Consider the following 25,019-nt stretch of genomic DNA (forward strand, 5'->3'; position numbering starts at 1 on the left):
ATCCAAACCGCCCAGGCCCCCCCAAAGCCAGCACGTGCAGTAGGATCAAAAACCCATTGCCATTGTTCTTGAGTTCTCAGTAGTCTTCATTTCCCCGCTATGTTCAGCAAGTCCGGTTTTATCCCATGCTTCAAGACTCTTTCTTTCTCTTTGATTAGGGCCTTCACTGACCTTGACATCACCAAACTAGGCCTCGCTGGCTGACCTTCGAGCCCTGGGGTCTACCTGTCTCCGCATTCCCAGCATGCCACCACGACTGTTTTTGTTTCTTTCTGTTGTTGTTAGTGTGGGTTTTGAGATTAACTGAGGAGCTTGACTGTATCTACTGATCCTCCCCAGTAACTGGGCTTCCTGATTGGCTGGCTTTCTACAGCCCACTTTAAGTTCTCTGTCCTTCCATCTACTAAATGCAACAGGATGGCTTCCTCACACCCAGCTGGTACGGTATACGGTATACACGGCTCCACCCTGTCACTGTCCTCATTTCTAGTGTTTCCTGTCCAAAGAGCAAATCTATTCTTGTGAAACACATTTCTTTGAGATGAAGGAAAAAACTTAAAATCTTGATATACACGGAAGTCACGAGGGGAAGACAGTGCAAGGAAGTAACGATCTCCGGAGAACATTGTATCAAGAAAGGTGGGAGTTGACAAAACAAAATCCGTCTGCCATTTTCCTATCTCAGCAACAGACACTAATCAGGGTCAGAAGATGCTGTCTGGTAGTCATATATCTCAAGACGCTGGCTGCAAGGGGCGCCATGGTCAGCAAAACCAAAGTGTTTTCAAACAGATGAGAAAAGAAATGATCTCCATTGCTCACGACACGAGCAGAAGCCATTAGTCCGCCGAGCAGGGAGAGGAACGGGCAGTGGTGGGGAGCGGACGGGAAAGCACTTGTTATGCTGACAGTGATCTTGCCCACTCTCCATTCCAGTGTCCTGAGGCGGGGGGGGGGGGGGGGGGGAGAGGGAGGGGAGGCGGACAAGGAGAAGAAGGAGAAAAAGGACTAGGAGGAGGAAAAATAGGAGGAAGGGGGAGCAAAAGAGGAAGAAGATGAGGTGGGGGCTGGGGAATGCAGTATAGAACTTGCTTTTTGGATCCACATACTTTTGGGGAGGAAAAGGCATGGGATGGAGACGTCAGTCCTCCCAGGGCTGGCCTTTGGGGAGAACTACCAGGCTGAACCATGCAGCTCTTCCTTCTGGGACATGCAGCTAGCAAGTAACAGTGAAGAACCGGGCTTACCATTGTCGCTACACACTGCTTGCCAGAGCTTCAAAACAGCCACGCAGAGAACTTCCTCAACTGCATCTTTCCCTGCTGAGAAGAGGCACCTGGAGAAGACAGGGAGCGCAATGTGGAATCTAGGCACTAGTTTTGTTTTCTTTTCCCTGAGTTCTGCCCCCAGACTCATCAAATGGATAGTTAAGAGATTTTTTTTAATGCATATCCAAGTTAGACATGGTGATGCACACCTTTAATTCCACCACCCAGGAGGCAGAGGCAGGTAGGTCTCTGTGAGTTCAAGGCCAGTGCAGTCTACTTACAGAGTGACCAGCCAGAGCTACATAGTGATCTCCCTCTCTCTCTCTCTCTCTCTCTCTCTCTCTCTCTCTCTCTCTCTCTCTCAAAGGAAGACAGAAAGAAAGAAAGAAAGAAAGAAAGAAAGAAAGAAAGAAAGAAAGAAAGAAAGAAAGAAAAAGGCGTATCCACAGGTCACAACAACCTAGGGGCTGCCCATCACTGATTCCAAAGTTCCAGATCAAAGGCAAAGGCTAAAAACACAGGGATGGGAACACAGAAAAAAGTGGACAGCTAAGGGCCATCAGTGATGAGTGGACATGCAAACATTAAATCCACACCAGGATCCTCAGCCTCCTGGATCATCCTAGCACAACACAAAATAAACACATACCACCCCCTTCCATGTAGGTCTTGTTTTAGATAAAAATTCTAAATAGAGTCAACCAGGACCCAGCTGCTTCTACTTCCTTAAAATGACCAGAGAATGAGAAATGAGGACAGTGAAAATCTTACAAATGGAGCTGGGAAAGCAGGGGAAGCGCTGTTTGTCTGGTTGGGAAGTATGCAGAGGGCCTGTGACAGGCTCACTCTCTGTCAGCTGCAATGTGATGCCAAAGACCAGAGGTTCCGAGCTCAAGGCGATTAGCATGTGCTCTTTCAAGGGTCACCCTGCTGACTGAGGAATAAGGACAGAAAGTCCAAAGGCCTTGCCTGTGTGGCCAGTAACTGCTTTCACACACGTCTATCTGCCTTTTCTTGATAGACATCTGACTCTTTCTGTTGGGAGCTGTGAACCCCCAGGTCCTGAATTTCTTGTAAACAACTTGTTTTCACCTAATATGAGAGCCTACAGCTGCTCTGAGCACAAGACCCTCAGGAGCTCCTGATGGCAGGGGAATGGTTTTTGGTGCGTTTGGTTGGGGTGTGGCTATCTCTATATAAGCTGCCCCTGGACACGATAAAGGGGGGCATTCTGGCATCAGGGATGACCTGTGTCTCTTGTCTGTGAAGCTTTGTGTGTTTCAATCTCCAGCCCCTTGCCCGGCTCATGAACTGTATGGTGGTGCATAGAGCGCAGACGGACGTGGTATGCTGCATCTTTCCAAATATCTCTACCTTCTTATGACCTCATGGTCACTGATGGTGTTGAATCCACCACATGTTCTGAACAAGGTCCGTTCTGTGCCTGAAACAAAATCACAAGAACCAAGTCAGGATCCTGACCTACCAGGTTGGCGTCCAGCTGCAGCACGGCCAAGCTTATCACCAGATCCCAGTGTGATCATCAAAAATCTAGCTGGACCATTACACTCTGAGAAACGCAATTGCCATCAGCTGTTCAATGTGTCACAGTCAGAGGGACTTCTTAGAAAATATCTATCAGCATCTCAACTCATCCCTCTGCAATCTTTAGAGGGCATACAGGAGCTGGAAAAACCAGAAAGCCATCTGATTCTCAATGTTTATTTTGAAGCCGTCTCCAGGCTCTGGAGAAGAACTTAACAATTTCTAAGAAGTGGTCGAGGGGGTCACCTGGGCTGCCTCTCTGGTCTATACTAAAGCGGGACCACAGACTCCATCCATTTGTACAAATGACATCCTGTCACTGAGCAACCAAAGTTGTTTACAGGAACTGATAAGAGAATGGCATGCTCTCGTTACAAGACAGAAATATTTCCTCTGAAACTATTTTCATGTTCCAAGCAGGTGTTAAGTGCATCTGGGGCCATCCCTATAGTTATCATTTCTTCTCTTTCTACAAGGCACAGAGTGTTAAGAACGGACGTGAGGATGTAAGCAAGGCATGTGAAACACACATGAGGGAAAGTTTACAGAATCAGTACACAGATATTTAATATTTATATTTACATAAACATGGGCTATGTGTGGTATGAGCATGTAATAGAGGCATGGGGAGCAGTTGGACGCCATGTGTGTCTTGTGCTGTGTGTGGTGTTTACTGCATGAGTGTTGAGTCAATGCATTCTCTGAAGAGGATGAGGCACAGGTAGAGGTATATTTCTTCCAGACCCTCGTTGGCACCTATATCAGCATAGTTTTTCAATCAATATTTACAGAAGGGAGGAGATATTTGTCTCACAGACTCAGATCCCTGCGCCCCCCCCCTCCCCCGCCTTCCCAAGGACAACGCTCACGAGACTACACACGTGTCTAACTTACAGTCTGTCATCATTTCTGTCAGGATCTCAATGCCTCCTGCATAGAACAAAGGTGTCTGGTCAGGCTTGGAAAGGGTCTCCAGGAGATTTCTAGTTGTCATTGCTGTTTTCTTTCCGGAATCCAGAGACTCACGAGCTTCCTTCTCTTGAAGATCTGCCTTTTCTCGAAGAGTGACTTGATTTAGGTATTCTAGCAAACCAAGCAGGAGAAAGAAAAATAAACACCCTAACAATCGAAAGAACCATATAGAAGATCCGCCTCATCTCTCCCCCACCCTTGCCCACTCCCTTCCTTTCTTCCTTTCAAGGATGGGAAGTACAAAGCAAGAAAATAATTCAGACACCTCTTCAGGAAGGACCCCTTTAGGAGCAAAGGCAAATCTAAACTGAGTCTTAAGCCATCTTGGAAATTTGGGGCTGTCTAGAAGTCTATGGGAAGATGGCATGGAAGAAAAGAAACGGTGGAGTCTAAACACGAGAACAGAGGGAAGATGAGCACGCAGCCTGCAAACACCCAGGGCTGGGCAGGGCAGCAAAGGTTAGGCTGTGGCCTTGACCAGGGTGGGAGGCACCCAGCAATGGCAAACTGGATTTGGACGGACAGTAGCAGCAGTGACAATCTCACCTTTCACCTGAGTCTGTAGCTTGGGGTTTATCTCTCCAATCTTCTGATAACACTCTCTAGACTGGAAAACAGAAACAAGACCTTGAAAGGTGGTCAGGGGAAAAGGTGATTGGAGGGCAGAGAGGGGCGTCTAAGGGCTTGGTTCCTTCATTATTCCTTCTTACCCCCCCCCACCCCCATCACTTGAGGCAGCCAGGGAGAGCAGGAAGCTTTTGATATCTTTGTTTGGGCTTCTCAGGTTCTGTGGCACTACAGGCACTGTTTCAAAAATTCATTTTAAAAACTTGTTTGTTAAATACAAACTGCGATATCTACTACTCAGTCTTGAATTTTTTTGTGGCTCATGCCTGCTGGAGGTAAGAATAATCATAATGTATATGCTAAATTTAGATTTGATATTTGCACTAAGAGCCTGTCAGCTATGCCCAGGGGAGCTGAGAAATCAGCAAATCTGGAGACTGTGTTGACTGAGACCCAGGGATAGAAGAGAAAAGCCTGGAGAGATACAGGCTGTGAAATCAGGCAGCGAAGGCTCCAGTCACTGGCTGCTTTAGACTAAGCTAGAGAGCTTGACAGCGAGCTCTTACTGAGGAAGTGGTTAGATAAAAAGTTTCTAGAAAAAGAAAGACCAGTTCAGGGAGATTTGGGGGCCAAGATAGTTTCACTCAAGTATATATAAAATCGCCAGAGGGCACCCAGCCAGTTTCCAAGAGCAAAACTAAGAAAATAAACACTCATGTCTTCATGGTTTATCAAGGCTCCTCTAGAACACTGGGGTTCAGAATGAACAGAAGAGGGCTGGAGATATAGATGGCTTAGCAGGTGATGGAGCTTGTCACCCAAGCTTGGTAACTCGAGGCTTGAGTTGGTCTCTGGAATCCATGGAAGGAGGGAAACAACTGCACAGCACAGAGTTGTCCTCCGTGACCTCTGTGCCACACCAGGCTCATGAACACACAATAACAAAAGGAGAATGAACACGATAAAAACTATCGCAGTAAAAGATAAAAATAAAAAAGAACACTATTCCGGATAAGTCTATGTGTGTTCAACCCAACAACTCCTTAGCCCCACATCCAACCTATGAATGATTTCCATCGGCTTGGGACCTAGGAGCCCATCACCTCCACTGCCGTCAACACTGGGATTAATTATATGATGTTGTAGTGGGCATGCATGTACAGAAACAAGATTGCAAGTGAATTTTGTTTTCTTTCTGTTCATGTCTTTTCTCTGTGGAGGCTGAATCAGTATAAGCAGAGGATTCTGCTGACATGAGTCCTACAGCTAGAGGGACTGTCCCGGATTCCATCCAACATCCTTCCCAACTGTCTTATCTCAGGACTTCAGAAAACACTACAAGGTGGACTAACATCCACCTTACACGTCGCTAAGGACTTACCTTGTTGTAGTTCTTCATGGCCAGGTGGGCTTTCCCCATGTGGAAATAGGCTTTGGTGCATTTTTCATCACACTGTGTGAAAGAGAATAGCTGATCAGATGGTGCAGGGGATCTGAAGCCATTAGGCACGCCCCTGCCTACCTCGTTAACAGAACGAGGCCAGTAGCACTTTGGTTCTCGGGACAGCTACCAGAGCTGACAATTAAGCTTTTTCTGGGCATTTGTGATCAAGCTAATTGCTGCCTGTGAGGAGCCTGTGTACATGGGCATGCTCTCCTCCAAATTAGCGATGCCACCAGCTCTCACTTCCATGTAGAGATTCGCTCAAAAGGAAAGCAAGACCCCTCAGCATTGGTTGAATGTTAGAATCACCTGGAAGGCTCATACATGTTTTGATCTGGCTGCCCCTGGACCAGTTATATCACTATCTAAATGGGGTCCAGATAGATAAAATTCTTCAGCTTTTTGGTTGAAACAACTGAGTAGCTAAGTTTGAGATTTGCTGGCTTATTAGCAGACAGGATTCTTTGGGAAAACAACTATGGTTACCAGTGCATCTTAGTAGGAAGCGGGTTCTTTTTTGCACATAAGCCACAGCCCGAACAACGTTACAGTGCACATTATATTGGTCAGTTGTCCTATGGTCACTGAGCTCACTGAGTCGACGGCTGGGTCTTGAAGTGGGGTTGCCTCCCACTCCATTTCAGACCCAAGTGTGCTTGTCCGTGGATCCTGTCTGGGGATGGGGTGGCCATCCTAACTCTGTGATAGAGGAGAGAGAGCAGCAGGACAGACGAAGAGGAAGAACACTGTACCCTTGAGAACAGCTGGAAGGTGGAGGGAGCATTTCCAGCTGCGCTTACTATTGGTTATCAGATAGGCATGCCTGTGGAGGAGAAGAGAGGCTGCGGCTTCCACCGTGGAAAGCTTCTCTGTGAGAGGAAGCTCAATGGGAACTCCAGGTGACTGCCTCACTTCCCCTGCCACTGCCAGCTTCTGCTGGATGTCCTAAGGGCCTGACTTGACATTAGCTCTCCCTGTAGCTATTTGTTCTTTTACTCAGATACTCCTCTCTGACTGGGATGCTTCATCAAGAACTCCAGCTGCCTGCCTTGAAGAGCTTTCTCCAGTCAACTTCTGCTGGATGCTTCTGAGAACCAAATTTGACACTTGCTCTCCCCCATGTTCTTTCTCTTTCCCCCTTTCTCTCCCCTCCCCCATGCTCTTTCTCTCTCATTCTCCCTATTTTTTTTTTCTTCCAACTTTGGCTTCGCTTGTTATTCCCTCATAAATTCACTCTTTCAAATCAGAAAGTACAGCTATTGAAGATCATTCTTTGGACCTTATAGAACAACCAGGAATTTACCTCAGTATCACTTAAAATCTAGGCCCTACAAAGGGAGGCTTTAAGTATACAGCTAAGGATATGCCCTTCACAGAAGGCCCTCCTGCCTGCTCCTCCTCGTAAGACTTTAGGGAGCATAGATATGTGGACTAAAACTTGAAACACCAGCTAATTAACCTTCAGTGATCCCATTATTAGCAAGATATTGAGTCAGGTGAGACATCCTTTAGGGTTTAGAGATAGTAATTCATTCATTCATTCATTCATTCATTCTCTCTCACTGTTGGAAGAATCACATAGCACTTAGCACTTGGTTGGGTAATACTCCATTAGCTGCTGTTGCTGTGGTTACAGCAGCAACAATACATTTCACAGCAAATGTGATCTAAAGAAGGCTAAATCATAGTAAAAGAGGGAACAGTCAGTGCTAGGGAGACTTTTACAGGCGTGTCTTTATGTATACTGTTTCCTGATCCACTGCTCAGTGACTGGGAGAGATGGAGAGAAGAATGAGGGCCAGGAGGACCAGTCTGTTCCATGAGCTAGCATCCAGCTTGATGGCTTTTATGAGTTTCTTCTGTGACCCTCACAGAGATGCAACAAAGCAGGCCCAGTCACCCCCATCCCGCAGGCAAGGAAACCAGAGCAGGATCACTGGCGCATGGAGGAGCTAGACTTTGAAATCTGACCACTTCATTCCAGCACACAAGGGCTTTTAAAATATTATCAGGACTGGGGATGTAGCTTGCCTAATATACCCAAGACTCTGGGTTTAAATCCCAATACCCCAAACAACAACAAATAAAACCAAATCCCTTTCAGAAATATGCTATGGAAAAGACAAACAAACAAACATAGGCTCTACAGGAAATGCCAGCATACAGGTTTAGTAGAGGAGACTAAAGAGGGGGGTCTAAAGCAGAGGAGGCAAACAGGGGAGGAGGTTGAACTGAAGCTTGAGTGAATGGAAGAGCTGAAGGGAGGATATGGGGAAGGGAAAAGGGGAGAGTCCAGAGGCAGCAGAATTGAGGAGCCTTTATGGTCAGCACGGCTGGTATTGGAGTACTGAGTAGAGAAACAACTGGCTGGAAGGGCAGGCTGAAAAGACTCCACAGGAGGTTCCAACTATGAGGAGAGAGGAGGACGCACCATCAGTGGGGTGAGGAGGCAAGGCAGTCTGGAGGTGGCAGGCAGTAGTGAGCAGAGCAGAGAGAGGCAGGGAGATGAGCGAGCAGTCCAGGCAGCCAGTGGGAAGGAGGATTGATGCCTGGCATCCTGGGGACAGTGGCAGGAAGGAAGCACAGACAGCAGAGCTACCTCAAAGAAAAAGGCCAGCATGAATGAGAAGTCAGAACGGAGGAGAGACACTTGGAAAGCACGTGTGCCCTTAACAGAAAGAGGCCAGGAGGGGCAAAGAGAAGGGAAGCGGCCTGAGTGGACAGAGTCAGCTGGTAGACTTCCTAGGTGTGTGTGTTGGGGGGTGGTGCCAAGTCAACCAAGTGGAAACCTGTATGCGGTGGCTGAGATGGATCTGGAGCTGGGGAAGCAGGTCTGCAAGCTCCTAGCACAGGTGGCAGGTGCGTCCATGAGGGGAGAAGGGGGTCGTGAGAGGATGGGGACCTCAGAAGGCACAACTGTAGAGCCAAGGAGGAAGCAAGCAGAGTGGTGAGCACCCCACGTTCACAAAGGATCAAACCCAGGAAGCAGGAGAGGAGTGACCAAGGGGAAGGGAAGATGCTCCCCACGTCCACTCATGAGAACCCAATATTCAGAGCATACTCATGGCAGAATACCAGGGTTATACAGCCGGGACACGCAAGTCTATAAACCGAAGACCATGACCTACAGGGGTGTAGCACAGAGACTTGGATTTAACTTGACATCACCTTCCTCCTCCACCCTCAAAGAGCAACTAATAGATCTTCTTAGGACTGGTTCCGTCCAGTCTAACCAAGAGCCGTCTGTCACGTGCATTTATTCCAATGAAGCCCACACTCTCTTTGAAGGAGTGCAGCTTTCAAAGCGTGGTGGATTTCATTGTGCGGGAAGTGTCCTGCCCAAGACGACATGCGTCTGCCCCTAACTGAAAACAGCTTTGCTGCCCTTATCTTCTTTGATGAGGAACATCGGTCCTGAAGTATCACTTGGTCTGGTCTCTTCCAATTTAAAAGTGTCAAAAAATGTTAAATTGGCACAAAAGTCCCCATGCTATTAATAATAGAATGCTAGTGAGATTTAACGAGTTTTAAAAGGAACAAACCTTCCTTGGAAGTTGCGGCTTCCGCAAAGAGGGAAACCACCAGTTTTCTAATTCCTTTTGTGTTGACCCAAACCTCTGCAGCCGGGAGCCTCACCGGACCTTTAACAAGCCAGGCCTCTGCGCGTCAGTGAGTTTTTTAGTGCCCGCTCCACCGGGCCTGCTCTACTCTGCTCAACATTTGAGCCAGTGTGTCAGCCGGGTCAGCACTGGGTGTGTCTACCTCTCTGTCCTTACTGACTAGAAAAGATACTCTGGAGGGCCTTATGAGCAGATCCCTTTCTCAGGAAGGAATGGGATCCGCTCTCAGGGATCATGGCATTTAGGGTTTCCTGGCAGGAGCTTTTTACAGTAGATAGTTAAGAGTACAGTCAGTGTGACCCCTGGCTTTGTGATCTGAGTAAATTGCTTAGTTCATCTCCGAGGCTTCAGTTTTTGGCCATACAAACGTGGAAACTAGTGGCACCGAACAGAATATAAGCTGTGAGCCTGAAGCAATGTTTTCTGCTGTCACCATTGAAACCGCCAAGGCAAACACCCTGGGTCTCCTTTCTCCTAATGACTGGTGACAGAAAAAGAAACTGTGAGCAAACAAGGTGACAGTGTGGGTGAACACACCTATGCAGGAGGTACGGAGGTACGATGCTGGCATCAGCATGGGGCCGCTCTCATGATTGAAAGACCTGCCCAGCGTGATCCAGCAGTGTTTCCCCCACCCTGTGCCTTCTGGGAGATGACATAATCAGGTCCTTCAGGTGACTGGCAGGTACACACATGTTTCATGAACCAACGGAATCAAAGGCAATTGTCTAATTCAGTCCTATTTACCTTGCTTATGCCCTCAGCAATAAGAAGCAAGCAAGAGGAGCCGTAGAGATGGCTCAGCAGGCGGAGGCACTTGCCACAAAAGCCTGGTAACGACAGTCTAATCCCTGGAACCCGCCTAAAGGTGGAAGGATAAAACCAGCTCCAGAGATCCCTCACTTCTACCCATGTGCTATGATGTGCACACCTACACATGTCATGCATAGACACACACATGCGCGCGCGCGCGCACACACACACACACACACACACACACACACAGATAAAAGTTTAAAGATTATCAAGAGAATATCCCTAGTATGTGCACTCCTGGTTTAGGCCACGGTCATTAGGTGAGGCTAAGTGTGCTGTCCTGGGGAATTAGAGGCACAGGACACACCTGGATTATTCTCCTAGCATCTCAATCTTACTCCATTGTAAGCTGTTTAAAACAATATTGTCCCATTGTAACAACGAGATACATTTTATAAGGTCAGTCTGATGGTCCTGGCCTATAGTCTTAGGAGGCCTGCACCATCAGGGAGGCTGAGGCAGGCAGGAGGATAGCAGGTTCAGGGCTAGACCAGGAAGACCTTGTCTCAAAATATAAAAGGCTTGGGGGTGTGGCTAAGTGGTGGGATTCTTGCCTCATCCGTGAAAAGCTCTAGGAGAGAGTGAGAACAAGAATGAGGGTGAGAGAGATAAACACGGAGACAGTGGGGTAGAGAGATACGGCAGAGACAGAGGCTGAGAGAGAGGGAGACAGGTTCATATTTTTATGGAGTGCCACACAAAATCTGCAGGCATTTTGAAGATAAAAATGCTTTTTGTTTCCAGACCCTTTGTGGGCTCATGTGCACTCTTATCTGAGAAGAATGTGGGTAATGTTTTATAAAGGCCCATGTGACAAAGTAAGATAGAGAAGCTTGAATTTAGGGTTGTTTAGACAGTTGTCTGAAATCCTGTCCCCAGGACGAACTGTGGCATCCAAGAGCTGAGCAGTTCTTGCTTCCCTATACCTTTGACTCTCCACATGTATGCTCTTGGAGGGAACAGGAAGCAAACAAAGCAAAATAGCAGTTGACATTTCCGACATCCCTCTACAAATAGAAGAGGGTATAATCTTCTTCCAAATGATTACAGCTAAAAGGAAAAGGCCTGGACTGCTGGGGAAGATGGCCTTGTAGAAACTGGCTCTTGTGGGTGGTCCTGGAGGAGAGGAGGTGTTATTTCCACTATGACATGGAGCAAAGCATTTGACAGCTTCAAGGGTGGGCTAGTGCAGCGCAAAACTTCCCGAGACCAATGACGGCAGCATCTCTGGAGTGCATGCATGAGCCAGGAGCACTGCGTGCATTGTTCCGACCCTCATAGCAACTCGATCCCACTCCATTTTATAGACGAGGAAACTGGGGCTCCCTTAGAAAATCATGACACACATGGAGCTGCTTTCTATACATTTCAGAATTCAGACATGGGGCCCAAGCAAACCCAATACTGTCATGTGGGGAGGGAAATGGTCTCTCACCTTCAGAGCCCAGTCACAATCCATGAGGGCCTTCTCATAGTCCCCAAGCTTTATATAGGCCTGAAATGACACAAACACCTCATATCAGACACAACTCTGTATCGAGGAGTCGTTAGTCAGTACAGAAAGAATGGCTGATATCAGCAAGTAAAGAAAGAACTTTGGATTTGAGGATATGGGGAAAGCTGGGAACCTTATTCACAGGTGGGAGGTACAGCCTGGAGCAACCAATATGGAAGTCAATGTGGAGGATTCTCTAAAATGACCCAGCTATAACACTTCCAGGCACTTCCGCAACAGACTCCACACCCTGCCACAGAGATACTTGCATGCACATTTGGCAAGGAGGTGGAACCAGTCCAGATGTCTATCAACATATAAATGGGTAATAAAAATATGATACACATACACAATGGGGTTTTATTCAGCCATAAGGAAACATGAAATTTGCAGGGAAATTGATAGGTCTGGGAAGTATATAAAAGGGGCAAAAAGACAAATCCCATTGTTCTCTCTCAAATGTGGATCCTAGCTTTAATGTATGTGTGTATATATTTGTGTACATGTAAGTATGAGTAAAGGTCATGTAGCCAGAAAACCACTTTTCAAAATAATTAATATTTACTAATAGTAAAATTGGGAGAAAGAGATACGGAATCTATCTATCTCTATCTATCTATCTATCTATCTATCTATCTATCTATCTATCTATCTATCTATCTATCAAATCTTTTTCTTTTCTTATCAAGAAGCACTACATAGATTTTAGGTACTTTTCTTTTGGAGAAACAGAAACTGTCATCCTATGTAAGAAAGGAAAACTGAGTACCAGGAGGAGAAGTGATTCTCTAGGGTCTCATCTGCCACCAAGAAGAGAGCCGGCCCCACATCTAGGTTTACTCATGACCCAAACTTTCTCAAGGGACTGTGAGATTCTTAACAATAAGATGAGCTATTTCCACGAAAAAGCCAATCACAGGTGTAACTCTTGGGGAACCGGCGCATGCAGTCAAAGTGGGAGACGGGCAGAGGGCAGCTGGCTCCTGGGCTCTGCAGGACAGCCCCACCCCCTCTATGGTCCCGAGTCACCCTTGACAACCATAAAGGAGGAAGAAGTCAGCACCATTCTCCATGACAGTCGTGACCATGACTACGGCACTGTAAGTTAAGGTCCCAACATCCCTAAGGCGTCACCATGCGCTTCAACAATTTATCTTAGGCAGCCTTTTATTTCCTCCTTCCTTCCTTTCTCCTTTCCTTCCTTTTAAGACTTGACACCTTTGTGTTGTTTCCATCCTCTTTTGCTTTCCCCCTTTTTCAGAAGAACTGGTTTTCCTAAATGGCAGTTAAATTCCAGATTTATCTAGTGAACACCAGCAATCTTGATTATAACATTAGCTGTAGGGGAGAAACAAAGGCAACGAGGGGGTAGGCTTTTCTTTTTCTCCTTAATAAGCAATAGTCAGTTCCCAGCATCCTTACTGATTTCCAGCATTGCCTGCAAACAGCAGAGGCATTTTAAAAATAGTGGCTCAAGTGATTCCTAATATCAGGCAGCCCATTCTGGGTTTATTTGCCTCAGAATGCAGGCTCTGGGAGAGAGGGCTGGAGAGCTGGAAGAAATTGCTTCCCCAAAGCTTCTCAGTGCTCTTCCTTGTATTTATCCACAGCCACTCTTAATGTGATTCTTACGACTAAACAAAGGGTGACTTAAAATTGAACACGGTAAAAATTCAACTAATCTAGATGCATGGGGGTGGGCAACCTGCACTAGATCCAAGTCTGAATTATGCAACATTTTCAAAGCAATTCAAACTCCATTGCTTTCTAATCACTTCAGGGCAACTAGCCTGAACGAGCATCAGTAGGTAGATATTTTCCAAGACCAAATTTGGTGCCAACTATGAAGAAAAAGTAATCATTGTACTTACTGCTTACACTTAAGTGATTCTTCTGAATTCTTTAAATGGGATGTATGGCTCCAGTGTTATCTAAGTAATGGGATACTGGAAAACTGCGATAGAGCTTTGGGGGGAAATACATGGTGGATTCTGTCCTTAATAACTTCATATTTATAATATTTATAATCTTGTTAGGACAATCAGACGGACACTGCTAAGGTGCCTTCTGGCCATCTTTTTCTATGGACTTGCTTCCTTATAACAATTTTTTTTTTTTGCCACAAATGAGGGTGGGAAAGGACTCCTGGGCTGCAGTGAGATGCATGCAAACTGCTGAGGTAACGAGGCTGTACTGCTCTTGGATTTACTCGTCATTAAATCAGTGTGACTCTCCAGACTCTCCGGCCGTCAACTATCCTGCCTCTTGCTTTGAATGCTTCTCTTTTACAAAGCCCAGACAGGCATTCTTGAGTTAGGGAGATTGGAGCTGACGAGGCCTCTGCGGCTGCCTCCCTCTCTGGTAAACGACGTGGCATCAAGTCTGTCTCACGGAGGTTCTGATGACAGGTCCTGTCTGTCATGGGATCACGTCCACGGATCTGCCATCCCAAACTTCACTGTGTCTCAAAGATAAGGTTACTCGTGACGTTTTGGTTTCAGATGATAGTTATCAGCCTCCTGCCATCATTAAGCTGCAGGCTGGAAACATGGGGTGCAGGGGGAGGGTCAGGCTGGAAACATGGGGTGCAGGGGGAGGGTCAGGCTGGAAACATGGGGTGTAGGGGGAGGGTCAGGCTGGAAACATGGGGTGTAGGGGGAGGGTCAGGTTGGAAACATGGGGTGTAGGGGGAGGGTTAGGCCTGGTGCTTTGAGAAACTGAGGTTGCTTGTGGCATAAACCTGAAGGGGAAAAGCTTCAGAAAGTTTGAATTCCTGAGAAACTGGATGCAGGCTACCCAATCACACAATCAAAAAGCAGGTTTGATAAAATGAGCAGAAAACTAATTAGGAGAGCAGCCTTTGAGAGTCCAAGTTCTCACAGGCTACTTCAGCCTCCTAGTTTCTCCTATCCACATGGGATACAGGGCCTGGTCATCATGAGTGGCGTGCAGGAGCCATCTTGCACGGTGAAGAATGCTGGTTATGCGCTGCTTTCCCCAGACCCAGTCAAGTGGGTGACTGAAGACAGCAAGTATTTCTGTCCCAGAAATTGGCACATGCGACATACAACCACAAGAGCTGGTTGGTAAACACTTACCAGCCCACCATCGATACCGTCTACCTTCGCGTCTCTGCTTTGACAGGCTTGGCACCCGTTCTCTGAGTCGCCACCGTGGACCCTGGCGTGGGTGACCTACCTGGGCTCGGTTGGTGTACAGCACCTTCATGTCCTTCAGCTTCCCCAAACCCTCAGTGTAGCAGAGGATGGCTGCCTCATAGTCGCCCTTGACAAAGGCCTCATTCCCCCTCTCCTTCAGGGCTAGGAGAATAAAAGGCAACAGTGAGCCCTCGTCACATGTCACAAGGCCCTTCCAGATTGCAGATTTTCCAGCTCAGTGCATTGCCACTTAGTTTTCTCTGCGCTATTCAAGGTCCAATTTCTTTAAGTGTTTTTTTTTCCCCTTCAAGTCTATGTCGCGTTTTCCTCAGAGAAACAACATTTTTCCGAACTGAGGCTTACATTTGCACCTCCCAATTTTATTTACTTTTGACCAAGGCAAGTGCCCCATAATCTTTGAGCAACTAGGGAATGGACAAGGTCTGTATTACACATACCATCAGGTGTTGAGGATAGCCCAGAACACACTCAGTACATTCACGTACCCAGCCCCAAAGACAGCACATCTCTTTATCCATTTTCATTTATTTCATATCCCCCTTCTCCTGTTTCACTTTTTTTTTCTGACCATACCTTTACCCTAGGCTAGCCTGTGGAGCCTCCCTTCTTTCCTACTTCCCAAGAACCATTCAGAAATCTGATTGACTTAGTCTACCTGGGGGTGCCGGCTGAGGTTGTATACTGCTCTCTCTGTGTTAGTAAGAATGAAGGACGGACCACGAAGGATTTCTGCCTGGTCAGGTCCTCTGACTGCTGGTCCATCGTGAACCCACCCCCCAGGGCATCCAATGTCCTCACACATCAAAATGCAGACTTTCATGGGCTCTTTCCAGCTTGAGCCATCCTAGCTATTGAAACGTAAGGACCGGCAATTACCATCTGCTAGGACTCTGCTTTCTCGTCTTCTCTTGGCTCGTTCCTTTGCATCCTTCTCCACCGATGCCAAGAAGGCCTCTGACAGCAAAGCAGTTACAGCATTAAAAAAAAAAAAAAAGCCAGATAATCCAATCAGTCCTTTAGTTCTCAATTCAAAGGAAGCTACTGCGGGACTTCACAGTTGTACCTTTAATGCATACAAATGCAGGCACGCACATGAATGCACGTGTGTGTACACGCACACATGCATGCATAAACACACATAAGTACACACATTTCTGAGGCAGCTAAAATGACACTTTCTTAATTTGCCATTAAATGCTGACCTGTGTGTATTATTATGTGTGATGGCTGTCTATGCTTCAGATTTGAAGTATGTCTTTTAAGAGAGTTTTTCCTTTGAAGGGAGACCTTTTATTGTTGTTCTATTTGGTATAATGAGGCTCAGAGCTGAGCAACATGGAAAACACCAGCATCCCCTAGAGAGGGAAGGGTAAATTGGATCATAAGGAATAACGGAATCCAGTTTACAAAAGATTGGCCAGGAGAAAACAAAAACCAAACCCCAAACTCAGGAAAGTCTCTAGATGCTGCCTCCTCAGACCAGAGCACCCAAACCTTGGTGATTAGCAGAGTTTTGTTCCTGGGTTGTTTGTGAGCCCAGAGGCTATAATTTAAGGGTTTGGAATTTACATTCTTAAAACAAACAAACAAACAATAAACAAAAAAAAATTGATCCTGATCCTAAATGAATAAAACCTACTAGAAGAGAGATGTTGCCCTTACCTGGGTTCATTTCATCTGCATTCTGCAAGGCAAGGGACATCATAAAAACAAAGAAACAAAGTTTAAAACTCGGTCTCCGATAAATGTGTTTATCAGCCAAGAGAACAAAACAACCACAAACGAGCAGTCAGGTTATTTCCTTTACCCTCAATACTGATGGCTCCCAAATTTACAGGGCTTGCAACATTTATAAAGCTGGAGTTGTAACTGTGGACATAATTCCGGGCCTGATCCTGTAGAATCAAGATGGCCCAAGTCAAGGGACCCCACCACCCAACCTATGACTATGTTAGAAATATGAATATGAGTTTAGAAACACGACACTCAAGCTCAAGGGGTAGAGAGGTTGGGTTTTCACTAAAGGAGGAGAAGAAAGCACCCACAGAGTTTATACTTTCCATATGGAAAACAGATCTAGCAAGCCTGAAATACAACACTACTCCAGCTTCACTGGACAGTCTGAGATCGCACCAGGTCTCCTGACTGAATCTACATATAGAACTCTATCGCAGAAAGGGAAACCTCGGGTGCTCTTGGGGGACTGATCATGGTCTTGTTCAAGGTGGTCCTGCATCCGTCCTCTTCTTGATCTCTCTCCATCAGCTGCAGCTTCTTTTCTGTCTCCAGGACAGCTTTCTGCTGTATGACGGGATCATCGGAATTCATCTCTTGAATTAAATTGGCTAGAGGAGAAATCATATGTGACTTAATTCAAAGGGAAAAAGACTCCATCCGTTGGAAAGGATGCTGTTGAAAATTGATAAGGTCAATCTTAAGATAGGAGAAGAGGGTAATAGGAGGCCCAATGAGTCACTGGGACTAATGTGAAACAAGAATGAATAACATTTGTTTTACCTAGGGTGGGGGGAACAAATGCTGGACTCCACGAAATAGAGTTTTAAAATCACTGCTCAACACAGTAGTAATTTATGGCTCGTTTATTAGGAGTTGTGTATTTTGATGACTATTAGAGAAAAATGATGAATAAAAAATATCCCTTTGTTTGGTTTGAAAAGTTTGTGATCTTGCGTGGGAGACTAACATAATAGAAGCAGCTTTGACATTCACAAAACAACAGGGTCCTCCTGTTTAACTGCCTCCCTGTCTCTCTTCACTGCAATGTCTACCCAGACTGGTGTCCACAGACTGCCACTCAGAGGGATTTCTCTCCTCTGCCCTCCCATCACACCAACTCATCTCACTCCAACTTCAGATTGATCTAACTATCCATATCTAGCAGCCTTGACTAGAGATGCTGAATATTGATGGAGAGAGAGATGGGTAAATTCCCTGGGGAATCTGGTCCCAGTTTGACTGGACCGCCAGCGACCCCCACACTTGTAGCAATCCTATTATGCCATCCTAGGGTAGGCAGTCTATTATTCTCTCAAAGAGTTTCGAGTTCGGGGCAATTTAAATCTGATCATTGCAAACAGAGGACATTGCTTATTAATTCAAAGAGGGAAGGGATGACATCAGGGATGAGCTCTTTTAAGGTCATGTTGTTAAACTCACACAGCTGCGCACATCTGCATCCATCTTTGGTTCTCACCACAGAGGGATGCTGTCTCTCTTGTATGAGGTTTGAGCTTCTGCTTATGCAAGGGGGTTGAAAAATGAATTCTACTCTAGAAGCGAAGAAAGTCATTTGTGGCCAGTTTTGCTATCTATCTGAACATGCTTGATACACGGTTTTGTAAAATGTGAATTAGTGTGTAGCCTACATTTTATTTGTAATATGCTTAAAAGATTTTGCATGGTACCTGTGGTTCTAGGTAGTGTGGACACCATGAGTCAAAGGTAACCCAGTTTAGTATTGATAGGTATCCATGTGGATTATTTTTTATGTTTCAGACAATAGGTAAATGCTGAGTTGAATACCTATATGTGCATGCTATATATTCTTCAGGATATGACTGTGTCAAGTTTCACAGCTATGAGTAGTTTATAATAAAGAGACTCTGGGCTGGCCAAATGGCTAAGTAGATAAAGGTGCCTGCTGCCAAAGCTGACGGCCTGAATTCCATCCCCAATATCCACAGGGTAAAAGGAAGGAACTGACTTCCAAAAGTTGCCCCCTGACCCTCACGCGAGCACGCACATTCCTTCTCCCTGGTAAACAAATAAGTGTAGTTTTAAAAGATCTCATGATGAAACCCTAGACCGTGTAAACCTAACCAAAAGTTTTTATGAAGTAAATGGAAGAATAAGTCGAAAGAACGAAGGAAATTAAATAAGCAAATAAATATAAAGAGGCTGCACGCCTTCACATTGTTGCCAACACCTGCTCTGGACAAACTTTTAAAGTTGCTGCCATAGTAATGAATGAGATTGGAATCTAATTAACATGTTATTTTTCACTTTGCTGATTATGATTGGACTGAATATCTTATTAGTTCTTATCCTATTATGCCTATTCTTATTCTTGGCCCATTTTCTACTGGGTCATTTGTCCCCTTTGCATTGATATAAGTGACTTCTATATAAATTCTGGACTGGTCATATGGATTTTTAAAAATCCCCTTGGGTACAATGTCTTTTCATTTGTTTTTATGCAGGCTTGGATTGACCTAACATCCTCTTCCAGCCCTTTGGGCACCTGCATATATGCTCACACAGATACACGCTTACACATCTGCAGTTTGGTTATTTTCTTTTCTCATCCCTGCGTGAGATCCTTGTGCACACTTGAACCTTGTGCAGGGTGGGGGCACAGCTGGCTGAGGGCGAAGAGTCTTCCGTACTGTTTGCCCTCCCTGTTACAGATGTGCAATCCGTTCCACACACCTCACTCCCCTCTGCTGCACTGTGTGCACTTTCTAGCACGCTCACATCCTCACATGGATCACCAAAGAGATTTTTTGTTTTGCTTTGATTTGTTTTTTAAATCTCAAACAGGAGTGAGATCACCATTTTTTTTCCTGTGAAATTTTCCTGGTAATTATTGGTCCTTTGTTCTTCCACATGGACCTTTGGGCTAATTTGTTGAATTTGAACACAGACCACTTTGGGGATTTTGATTTAGACTGATGGTGTAGAAGAATTTGGGGACAACTGTTGTCTTTGCCAAATGATACCTGAGGAAAAAATACATGTCTTTTTATACACAGATGTTCTCTTATGTCTTTTAATACAGTCTGTATTGACCAAGCCCCATACTTCACCCGAATTCAGTTAGCTTCTCCCTAACTTTTTTCCTCAGGTCTTGGATCTCATCAAGGGCAGCAGGTTGCAGGCATTGTTTCCTTAGTTTTTTTAGGGGTGTGGCTTTCTGTCAAGCCTTCCATGTTTTTGAAGACTTCTATGATTTTTATTAGTTGGTCTTAACATTTATTTAATGGTTGTGTTTGCAGGGGGCGGGTGAGGTAAGTGAATGTGCAGGTTCCACAGAGGTCAAAGGATGGTGGGAGTTGGTTCTTTCCTCCCACCAGGTGGGTTCTGAGGCCAGAATTCTGGGAATCAGACAGCCCATCAGTCTGGGCAGCAAGCACCTTCCCCCCTGAGTCATCTCTTCACTTCACTTGAACAGTTTCCTGCCACACCAACTCCGGTGTAGACCCTGCTTCTCCCACGGTCTGAGTGGCTCCCCTGAGCTGGTCTGTGGCAGTTTCCAAAGGTATCAGGGCAACTGTTTTACAGTGTCTTTCTATTTGGGTTTCTTTGGTGTGTTTCTCAGGCTAGATCGACTTGGGCTATAGGACTGGGAAGAAAGACAACAGCAAAGCATTGTAGGGTACAAGATATCACTATGATTTATCATGATGGGAACCATGACAATTTGTGGAAGTTTGTGTCTGCCAGCTTCTATCCGCTGTTGAATTACTTTCCACACCGCAGGCTTTGCAACAAACCTTAATGAATCTCTCATTTAATGGGAGGAGAGGTATGCTCCGGCTCCCTGAAGGAAACAAAAGTTATCAAGAATTCACCTGGGTGGGAGAATTGTTTGATTCATTTACCTACTTACTTATCCAGTCTCATTCACGTCAGTGTGAATTCATGGATATTTATTTTCTACTTCGGATTACAATGTAAACCTGTGTTGTTTATTCTCTTGCTCATATGGTCCCCATTCTCCCCACCGGGAGCGCTTTCAATTAAATTTTTATAATTTTCTCCACGAAGATCTTAAATATATTTTGTCAGTTTTATTTTTCATATTGAAATGCGGCATTCCTGAGGCCAAAATGCAGAAATCTCATTTCAAGGTATGAATACAAAGGAAATGAACTCAACCTACGTAGAGTTCTTGGCATTCCCATACTCGTTAGTGTTATTCCTGATAGAAACACATAGGATCACTCGGGGACTAGACAGGAAAATGGTGCCTGTGCTCTGGCTCACAGAAGCAGTGTAGAAGGGTGGTCACAGGAGGTTGTTTTGGGGCTGAAGAACAAAGAGAATAAGGCAAGCTGTAGCCAAACAGGAGAATGCATGCTCTCATCATACTACCCAGAGCAGTGAACTACAGTGAAAGTCATGTGCTGTACACGTGATAATGGCTAGGAGGGTAGACCTTTAATGTACTTTACCAAAAGAGGTGTCACGTATGTGCTTTGACAGGTTAATTTGATTGGCTTACTTAGTTCATAATATATACAAAATATTACATTCGTCATAAATATGTAAAATTTTGTTAAATAAAACTTGTTTTAAAGACCATTTTATATGATATCAATGTTTGCCATCTACCTTCTTTGTATAATCTTTGCTTGGTAAATATTTCTACATTTTTAAGCATTCTATCTACCCCTGTCTTGTAGATATGTCTCTCTAGGCTAAAGCCTAAAGGCTATTGCACACTGAATATCTTCTCTGGGATGTCTTACTCATCAAACTTGACACACCCATCCTTCTTCTACGTCAGCTCTGCCTCAAATCAAATGCCCCAGCTCAGTAAATCACTGACCTCCTACCTGCCACTCCGCTCTCAGAACATATCCACGAGTTCTTGTTCTCTCTCAGCCCCCACAGCCAAGAACACCCAAGCTTGTCAAGAATATCTTTTAAGTGTGTTTCTATTAATTCTCTCTGTTCCCATTGTCACCACATCTGCCCAGCTGATGGCTTCTACCCCCTGCGGGACTTGGGGAAAGCCTCTTGGTGGGAGCCTGAGCGTCCTATTTCCACTCCGACCCACATTACACACACCAAGCACAGGAATTCTCTAAGATGCTAATACTCTAGTTTTAAGGATTCCCCTCAAGGGGCCTCTGGAGCATTGTTCTCGGTAAACGTGAGCTCTGGGCTGCAGCTTCCTCAGCTGCCGCGGTCTTCCGGTCTTTCCTCCCTCTGATGGACCCTTCTCTCTTTGCTCATGTCTCTGCACCCCTTCAGGCCTTTTCAGTCCTTCTGCTTCTAGGAAGCACCACACCGTCTCCTTAGCACCCAGATTTGCCATCTCCTCACTTCCCAACTAGAACATTCCTTCACATCTGTCACAAGGGTCAACTCCTGCTGACTCTGTAGATTTATTTACGTGTCACTTCTTGAGAGAAGTTTTGACAGTTGTTACAGTTAGAATGCATATACTCTGTCTTATCTGATCTATGCTGACGCCCTACACCTCAATATTTGGTCTTTAACTAAGTGATATAAGAGTTGGGCTCCAATCCAATATGATGGGTGTCTTAATTAGAATATGTTCTTACTGACATGGGTCTTTGTGAAGAGTCACACTGAGCTGTGCTCTTCTTCGGGGCTATCTTTGGGAGTCAGCACCTTAGGCAAAGGCACCAAGAATATAATCAAGAACTGCAAAACTGCCCCCTTTGATAGCTGCTCCTCAACCGGAACCAGACTCAGAACTACTTGGACTTCCGTGACTGGGAGAAGGCTACGACCGAGAAAAGGGGTGATGGCGCCATTCCTGAGCAGTGCTTGTGTGAGTTCAAGCCCTGCTGCTCCATCCATATCCCGGTTCCCAATCTGAGACAATGGCCAAGCAGAAGGTATCTTTCCTAGGAAAACCTGACGTGTCTCCTTGGCTCTCCCTGGGTAGTAAAGGCGGATTTAGGTACATGATGGTTTTTACTCATTGGCAAAGGAAAAAGACACCCCCCCCCCCGACAAGAAGGTATACAGGAAAGGTTAAGGAGAAAGCTTCATTGGTAAAGTGCTTGCCAACACACAAATCTGAGGATCTGAGCATCTGAAGCTTGATCCTCAATGCCCTTGTAAAGAACTGGATGTGGCAGTCCATCTGTAATTCTAGTGCGTGGGAGACAGATACAGGTGGGTCCCTGGGGCTTGTTGGTTAGGGACCATAGCCTAACTGGTGAGCCTCAGGTCCCAGTGAGAAACCCTATCTAAAAGAAAAAAATAAAGTAGATATATGTGTTTTCCTGCTCATGAACACAAACACACACCTGCATATAAACACATTCACACACACACATAACATATGCTGTAAATACACAATGAGAAGTAGCCTTCTCCAAAGTCAAATGCAGAGATCTAAGGAAAAACCAATCCTGTCAACCCTTTGTTCTGAAACAGCCGAGTTTCAAGAACAGTGATAAAATAAAATATATTTCCCCTGTTTAATTCACCTAGCCTCTGGTACTCTCTGATAACAGTCCTGCCCGACAACTGCCTAAGCTGGGTCAGCTTCTTCTGCACTTTTCAACTCTCTCTTCCTTCCACACCTCACCTTGAAATTATTTGTTTAATATCTACTTTCCCACTAAGCTATGCATGTCATAAAAATGTGATTCTTTTACTGCCTTGTGTACTACTTAGGAATAACACACAGCAGGAGCCTGAGGAATGGATACATAGAATCTATATGCATGTAGCCGTTCAAATTTAGTTAAAACTGCAAACAGGATTAGCAATTTGGTCACCTTCCCACGGCTCAGGGTGTTCAACAGTTACCACAGTGACCATTTGGATCACTGTGGAAAATTCAATTGCATGATGCTAATATAAAAGGTACCCGGGTAAATTGAGAATGAATAAAGACTAGACAGGGAAAAAAAGATGGGGAAATGACAACATCCAAGTGCAGAGATGAAATGGCAGAGTATGGGGAGCACACCATAAGCAGCTTATTGCTGCTCAAGTGTGAGGTGAGCGAGATGAGAGGGTTCACAGACAAGGTCACGTGAGGACTTAGTCCCGACGAGAGCTCCTGATTTATTGCGACTGAGAACACAAGCAGAGAAGTGTCTGGCCAGATCTGCAGTTTAGATACATTACTCTGTGGGGAGTATAGGCCTGACGGCAGGAACAAAGATTAGAGGTTGTTAAGAGTCTGCAGAGAGGAACCGGAACAAAGGGCGGCTCAGACTAGATGGACAGTGGGTGGGGCAGGGGAGCCCAACCCGAAGTCTGATTGGATAGAGCGTGGTAAAGGAGGGAGGAGTCCCACTGGCTCGTAGATTTGGGGGTGACAGTGCCACCAACTGAGAGCAGAAGCAGAGGGCAGAGGGGGAAGTTTGATTTAGGAAGGGGAAATGGAGAGAAAGTAAGAGATAATGACTCAATTCTGGACGCATTAAGTTGGAAGCAATTGTGATTTAGAGTCCACTTGGCAATCAGCCATAGAGCCTGAGACTCTGAAAGAAAGACAGAGAGGCAGCAGAGACACCAGCAAACAGGTGGGTTGGAATGAAGAGATGGGTGAGCAGTGTATCAAGGTCACAAAGGCATTCAGGAGGGAGAGGAGGAGAGGCCTGTGAGGAACGCAAAGAACACACAGGTGTGCATCCACATGAGGTTACCCCATTTCTAAACCGGGTTCTTCTTAGCCTCAAACAAGCTCTGTAAAGTCTGGGAAGGGGTGTACTGGTTTGGAATCTCTTCCATGTCTTATATGGGTTCAGAGTATATTCTCTGAAGAATATATATCCTACCTGCTTGAGCTCGGGAAGGGTGTTCTAGGCCAGAGGGAGAGAGAAAAATGACACTCATAAGTCATTCATGTCATTGGTGGATCTGGAGGGAAAGCCACACTCTTGCCCCCTGCCTACAACAAGAGGGACCTAAATGACCGCACAGACTCTCCAGTGAATCCCAGAGCAAATATCTAGACTCCCTGGCAACATGGAAACACCAGCTCTGGTTGAACGGAAAGGTACATGGAGGAGAGCTGTCAGCCTGAATTTCAGAGAGACTGAAACAGCTTCTATGACACCAATTAACAGGCAGAAAATACTGCCCCAAGGCTGTAAGTGAATTCTCAATAGCCTTTCTGTTTAATTTCAATTATACTTTTTTTTTTGAGAGTCATAAACCTGTCGGACAAGCCAGGAGCTAACTTAGAGCCATCATTTTCTCCTTACCACGCCACCTCCCCAAAGCAGAACTCAGTCTATGATTTACAGCTACTTACTGATTTCATCCACATTTTCCAGAAATCTCTGCAAGTCTCTCTCTTGATCATCAGCCATTGCAGACACAAATCTCTAAGGAAGGCAGTATAAATTATGAAATTAATAATAAAACACT

The 25,019-nt window shown here is 45.5% G+C and overlaps 1 protein-coding gene across 1 annotated transcript in view; it reads right to left on the minus strand.

The window, feature by feature from the left end:
• The window catches only part of Ttc12 (tetratricopeptide repeat domain 12), a 43,639-nt gene that overhangs the window by 17,363 nt on the left and 1,257 nt on the right, over window positions 1-25,019 (minus strand). The window contains exons 2-12 of the mRNA XM_013346187.2: window positions 24,904-24,976; window positions 17,091-17,251; window positions 16,569-16,590; window positions 15,783-15,860; window positions 14,926-15,047; window positions 11,668-11,727; window positions 5,734-5,805; window positions 4,332-4,392; window positions 3,708-3,896; window positions 2,643-2,712; window positions 1,248-1,336 (exon numbers count right to left, since the gene is read on the minus strand). Coding sequence (XP_013201641.1) covers window positions 1,248-1,336; window positions 2,643-2,712; window positions 3,708-3,896; window positions 4,332-4,392; window positions 5,734-5,805; window positions 11,668-11,727; window positions 14,926-15,047; window positions 15,783-15,860; window positions 16,569-16,590; window positions 17,091-17,251; window positions 24,904-24,961 — 982 coding nt within the window. The 5' untranslated portion in view covers window positions 24,962-24,976. The remainder of the gene's footprint in view (window positions 1-1,247; window positions 1,337-2,642; window positions 2,713-3,707; window positions 3,897-4,331; window positions 4,393-5,733; window positions 5,806-11,667; window positions 11,728-14,925; window positions 15,048-15,782; window positions 15,861-16,568; window positions 16,591-17,090; window positions 17,252-24,903; window positions 24,977-25,019) is intronic.

This window comes from Microtus ochrogaster, chromosome 5, assembly GCF_000317375.1.
Source record: "Microtus ochrogaster isolate Prairie Vole_2 chromosome 5, MicOch1.0, whole genome shotgun sequence".
NCBI classification, from domain to species: Eukaryota; Metazoa; Chordata; class Mammalia; order Rodentia; family Cricetidae; genus Microtus; species Microtus ochrogaster.